General features: G+C 35.3%; 1 protein-coding gene across 1 annotated transcript; it reads right to left on the reverse strand.

The window, feature by feature from the left end:
• Positions 1-701: 701 nt before the first annotated feature.
• On the reverse strand, positions 702-1271 carry LOC127096170 (uncharacterized). The gene has a single exon (XM_051034780.1). The coding sequence runs from the start codon at positions 1269-1271 to the stop codon at positions 702-704; it is 570 nt and encodes a 189-aa protein (XP_050890737.1).
• Positions 1272-6794: the final 5523 nt, after the last annotated feature.

The following is a 6794-nucleotide window of genomic DNA, read 5'->3' on the forward strand; positions in this document are numbered from 1 at the left end:
GTTCACTTCCAAGAGAAACCCCAAACTTAATCTTTTTCATACACTTTAGGAATTATACTTATACCTAAATTCAAAGAGAGAGTGGAAAGAAAAAATCTTTCAAGTCATATAGTTAAGAATTTTAGGCTACGTCACCGAAAGAAAGTCTAAAAGCTCAAAGTGATTAGCAATGTATATACTTATTGCAAAAAGATGCTTTAAAAAGGCACAGAGTTATAAATAAAAACTTCCTCAGTGTGTGTTGGTCAAACCAGATAAACTTAATCGAAAATAGATCAAATCAGATATAAGAGTAATGCATGGATACACTCATAAAGAAAGAAAAGGGAATAATGGAATTTATTTGGCTCAAACCTTATTAGATAAGTTATCTATAGGTTGAGTACAAGTTCGTTGATTCTTTTCTCATCATTCGCCTTCAAGTTGTTAGTTGCTATTGTGATGATCAAATGTCTTTTGGATCATATGTTCAATGCTAAAGTGTTAAACTTGCAAATCTGAAGAAAAAAACACATATACAAACTTGTTTATTAAAGAAAGCATAGATCGTCATGGAAAGGTTATGCTTGAGTAGCTAACTCCTCTTTTGGATGGTCTTGAATAAAAATAAAGTAAATTCTGCAAAATAAAAAACTGGTTATAAATGATGGGTTACCTCCCATCCAATGCTTCTTTTTCGTCAGTAGCTTGACATCCCATATTTAAAACACGTTAGGTGCAAGGGATACCCTCACGCCGATGAAAACTCCTGTTGTCATTCTTTTGTGAACTTCACTACCTTTTTCTCTCAACTGGTAACATGTCTCTAGATCCTCCACATCTTGTGTCCATTCATATACATTAAACACCATATTTTCCTCGTTGAACTTCAAAATAAGTTCACATGTGTTCACATTTATTTTTGCTTTCTCGGTTGTTAAGAATGGAAGACCGAGAATAATTGACCCTCCTGAATCTTCTTTCATGTCAATCACCACAAAGTCTGCGGGGAAGGTCAAACCATTGACATGAACTAGCACATCTTGTATAATACCAAGCGGATGCGTCACATATGAATCGGCTAAAGTGAGTGTCATGTTGCTCGGTATGATCTCTCCTATCTTAAATTCCTTAAATTTTTTCAGCGACGTGACATTGATGCTTGACCCAAAGTCACATAAAGCATGTGGGATTTTCGCCCCACCAATGGTACAAGCGATGGTGAACTTTCCTGGATCCTTCATCTTTGGTGGCACTTTCTGAGGTTCTGCCATCTCCTCTTTCTTTATCATGTTGATATGTTCTTTAGTCAGCTTCTACTTTCCACCCTTTAGCAATTCCTGCATAAACTTAGAAAACTTGGGAATTAATTCTAAAATTTCATAGAACGAGATACTTACCTAAAGTTTTGTCAACACTTAAAAATTTTCAAACATTCTAGCCTCATCATCATGTACCAGTTTCTTCTTAATGATGGGATATGGTGATTTTATGTAATCTAGTAAAGGTGGGTTTGGTTCATTTAGGATTTGCTTCTTTTTTCTCCTCCAATGAGAGTTTTTATCTATAAGTTGATCAATGGTGACTCTCATTTCCTCTATGTCACCTTGATTTCCATTATCCTCTTTTTCAATTCCACATTCTTTGTATTCAATTACATCCTCTTTAACTATTTCAGCTTCACCCTTTTTAGTAATTAAATCAAAATATGTTTCCACAGTCTTGCATGATTCATTCTTAGAATTATCTACAGTGTTACATGTGAATCCTCCATTTGAGCTTGGCAAACCAGCTATTTGTCTAGATACCTACCAATCTTCATCTCCAAAATTTTGATAGATGCATCATGGTTTCTACTCATTTCTTCATGGTTCTTATTTACCTAATCAAAGCTATTTTTAGTGACTTTAATGAAATTCTCCAAGGTCTCTTCCAACTTTGACGGCTTACTTTGAAATGGAGATTCTTGGCTTTGTTGCATACCTTGGTTAGCACTTTCATTTTGATTATTGCTCTAACGAAAATTTGGGTGATATTCCAACCCGAATTGTATGTATTGGAATATGAGTTGTTCTTCTAAAAATTAGCAAATTGGACCTCCTCATTGGTCCCTTTCAACGAGCACCTTCCATTTGCATGTTCTCCTCCACAAAAATCACACTTAAGTGCTTGTATCTGACTCACGTTAGCTTTATCTAAGTTGCTTTTATATAGCTTTTTATTTAATAATTCAATCTGAGCTAAAAGAGCAGTATGGATATCAACATCTAACATACCTTTAGACGTGCCAACAGTTTCAATCTTGACTGACCTTTCTCTTTTTGAACGGTACCCATTCATACACATCTTCTCAATAAGGTCATTTACTTGTGGTCATGTCATTTGGTAGATAGTACCTCCTGCGGAAGCATCCAACAACAAGCGAGTTTGACTCTTGAGACCTTTGATGAAATTTTGCATCTGCTCCATATAATTCATATTGTGATTCGGGCATCAACGTAACAAAAGTTTGAATCTTTCCCAAGAGTCATAAAGTGACTCAATTTCCTGTTGCTCAAAATTCACAATTTCTGCTCGGCGCTTGGTAAACTGAGTAATAGTGAAAAATCTTTCCACGAATTTTTCCTCAAATTCCTTCCAAGTCTGAATTGTTCCATTTGGAAATCAAAGTAACCAATCTTTCGCCCTTCCAATCAGTGAAAACCCAAACAACCTCAATTTAACCTAGTCTTCAGTGACATCAGTTGGTTTGCACATTAAAGATGTTTCCTAGAAGCGTGCAAGATGCTCAAAGCTTTCTATCCCTAGTCCACTAGCCTAAGCAGGGATAGACGATGTATAAAATGTTAATTCCATATGCCATTAGTCGGTATCTCCTATTCATATTCAATCAGTGTAAGTACAACAATTACCCTAGGTATAACACATAGACTAATGGTCAGTATTCCCTATGTGCCCAAAATCAGATTAAAATAGTATCTCACAAAAAAAGAATTAAGAACAATAAGCAATTGAATGACATTATAGATCAAAAGGTTCATACAAAGTGAAATTAACATGTAATCCAACAATATTGAAATAGGTTCATCATAACACAATCTAACCTAGAGGAGCTTAGCTACTCATAATTCAAATAACAATACCACAATTGATAGGTGCATGTGATTATTTCCGAAGCTAGACTCTTTTTTGCTTCCTTTTCAGTCAAATTTCCACTAAGTCCACAATCTTCAAACTTACCTATTTTTTCCTCATTCTTTGGTCTTTATTCTTCTTTTGGCTCATTTTCTCTTGTTTCAATCTGATTCTTCGACTAAATTCAAGCAATGACGGGCTATCATCATACATCGATCCGTCGAGAATCAACATAATTAAATTATCGGTAAGGGTCCCTTATGAAATCAGAGATTTGGGTTAAAACCCTAGAGTCTTCATCTTGTGACCTTCGCAGAACCATTCCTGTCAAAGTTGGGATTCAACTGTGTCGGTTCTTGTTCATAGCTCTAATGTTCCACCTTAACCAACCCTTCCATTGTCGTGGATTTCGCTGATTTATATCATTGTGGAAGAGCTTCATATAGTCAGTTTAATGAATCTGCAACTTGCTTTGACTAATCGATGTCCTTGTGGCGTTTGTCACTTATGATAGAGGTCGCCGATTGAGAAATCCGCATAGGTTGTCGACCAAAGAAAGGAGAAGTTCTCGACTGACGATTTGGGTGTGAATGATTGGTTTTATTTTCTTATTGATTGTGTGATTAACATGATGGGTTATGCATATGTTTATATCACAAAAAACCTGAACAAATTGCTTAGTTTTCTCATATAGGACATTGGAATTTCCATGGAGATGTGTTTTACGGAAAATGGAGGTACGATTGGTGAGATTACTAACTAGTATGATTGTGTGGCCCGAGAAAGTTTTATCGAAGCTCCACGGTGGACGTCAAATGTTCTTGCTAAAATATTATTTGGAGAAACCTCCCTCAAGTTAGTCAGGTGAGGTCACAATCATCATGCTCGGTAGGAGGTATGTTAGGATGGATCAGTGACCACCATTGTTGGTGGTCTAAGATTTCTCATATGTTTTCTCCAATTTATGTTATTCATAGTGAGATGTCTTTCCCTCCATTGTTAGTCTCAAGACCTATTTATATTGTGAGTCTTTTCTCTCTTAATGAATAGTCATGATTAATAGGTTTTATGACCATAATAAATGTAATAACATATTTAACCATTTGTAACAAACTTATTAAGTATTTGTCATCGTTTCATGACCATAATAAATGCAATGACATATTTAACCATTTGTAACGAACTTATTAAGTATTTGTCATCGTTTCATGACCATTTGGTCGATCCTTTGTTACAGACACATCTTTATTCGGCTTTTTATAATCCAAGGACTAACCCGGAATATACACATGCTGTGACCGTTCATAAATTATCGATGTGCAAGACAGGTCTTTTTCGAATTCTAATAATATATAATAATAACCCGTAAATAATTAGGGAAAAGCATTTGAATGAATTGAAGAAAAAAAATTATTAAAGTTTTGAATTGTCACCCGCAGACAGCAGTAGAGGATATTCGCTTCACTAAAAATAACAATTTATATATAATTAACAAAATATTATATATCCTCATTTCGACTTTTTAGAAAATAACAAATTAACGAAAAAATTTAAAAGTAATTTTCTTTTTTAAAAAAGTGTAATAAAAGAGCTCTTATATCATCTAATAAATCTATTATCTCTCATCATCAAACTTTTTTTTTGAACTAACTAATGATTACTCTTTATTTCTCCCAATAAGACATTCAAATGAATTTCAATATCATCTCAAGTATCAATGAGGAACCAAGACATATGTTATGCAGAGTCATCTATTGTTGAGTGCTAATCAACTTTTAATACACGAGTGGTAGGGTCCAAAGTCATCAAAGAAAGTCACACTCCATATTCTTAATCAATTGCAATAGACTTATGTAGAACATTAAATATTCAAGAAGAGTATATATATAGAGGTAATTGGTGAGTGGTATAGAGGTTTTGAGGGATTAATGATTATTCTGATATTTTTGGATCATCTATCTATCACAAATCAACGAAATAAGTGTCTGGCCCATTCTATCATTATACGAGATGTGGGCCAACAGGATGGCCCATATGCCTAAAGAAATTTTCATAGATTAGGTTGCTCCCAAAATAAAAATCATCCTTATTGTTTAAAATAAATAAATTTTGTTACGCCCTTAAATGTGTATTCCATCAAAAATTTAAAATTGTCTTTCATGTATCAAAAATGTATTTTCTGACGTATCTAAATCATATCAAAGTACGCTATTATGAGATTCATCTCATTTTGATCAAAATATAATCCAGAGATGTATCTCTGTATATTATTGAATGTATCCGGAAATGCATCTTTGAAATGTCCCTTGAAGTCCTTTTACAGGTAAGGGGGGATTACTTCGGAGACACATCTCCAGAAATTCCCCTGAATGGTTTCAGAACAGCACCATTGTTCCAACATTATAATTTTTGAGGTCAAATTATATTAACGTAAAATCAAAGTAAAATCAAGTTTAATTAAAGGTAAATGAAATTAAAAAGTTATACATTAATTAAAAAATGCAACATCAGACATAATATTTGTTCGAAAATACAAAAAAAATAATACATCCAAACATAAACTACTGGGTATGTCGAACCCATTGCCTTCTCCTCCTCCGACTGTACTGCACATCATTTCGTAACTCGAAACCATGTTCTCCACGAGGGTCAACTGAGGACTGTCACCCTCAAAGAGTCATGCCTGTATGGCTGCTCTACCCATCTCCTCAACACGGCGACAGACCGCCGTCGCGCTTTTGGTGTCGTCATCTTGAGCCTCAAGTGCATCTTGGTTAGCTGGCTTAGGTGGTCTACTATGAGCGTCTGGTGTCATGATAGGGCGTGACACCTTATAGAACCAGATCATGTAGTAGTCTGCATAAGCCCATTATACATGAGATAGTACCCTACAATACTCATCTGGTATCAGTTGACTCTCGAAATCGTCAAGTATCGCATCAAGATCTCTGTGGAGGACGATGGGTGATCGAAATCTGAGGGGTGTCTCAGAATAATCTGTAGATAGCCAAACTGTTGCATCACTCGCTCAGGCGGATAAGGAAACATCATACTTGACCCACGTGCCAGCCATCCGGAGTATAAGAAAATGATGACAAATGGACGCATCTCACGGTGATCACCATATGGGCAAAAATAAATGTTCTATGTCATAAGATGGTCAAGATGCACTCTAAATTGCTCGACTACATTATTCTTCCTTTACAGAATAAATGCGGCAGCATGCGGCCAATCCTCAGTGTATACAAGCGCAACTTCAAACTCGGTGATGCGAGGGAAGTGTGAGATGATTCATCCCTGAAAATGGTTCATATATAATATTAATAACTAGTGTAACAAATGAATTAAGAAAATATTAGTAATGGTAAATTATCATAAGCATCATGCAACTTCATGTTATCTACTTTGTCTTCCAGATAACTCGTAGGCAGCTTCGAGTACAGCTAGACCAAATAGGAAGCCCCTCAGTTATACTCATGAATCGCAGTCAAATTGATGAAATACTAAAGATAGACTATATCGACATAGGTTGTACTTTTTTCCACAAAAATGGACGTGACAACTAAGAACAAGAGGTGACACTTCAATGCGCAAGTTCGATGGTACTCAACATGCATGTCATCACCTTCAGCGTCCACAGTCTTTTGCAGATGGTCTTTATAAAGCTTTTCTGAAAAAAA

The sequence above is a fragment of the Lathyrus oleraceus genome, chromosome 6 (assembly GCF_024323335.1).
Source record: "Lathyrus oleraceus cultivar Zhongwan6 chromosome 6, CAAS_Psat_ZW6_1.0, whole genome shotgun sequence".
NCBI lineage: Eukaryota > Viridiplantae > Streptophyta > Magnoliopsida > Fabales > Fabaceae > Lathyrus > Lathyrus oleraceus.

Bases quoted from the DNA above. Each gene is read 5' to 3' on its own strand.
- LOC127096170 (XM_051034780.1), bottom strand. From the start codon at position 1,271: ATGATAAAGAAAGAGGAGATGGCAGAACCTCAGAAAGTGCCACCAAAG.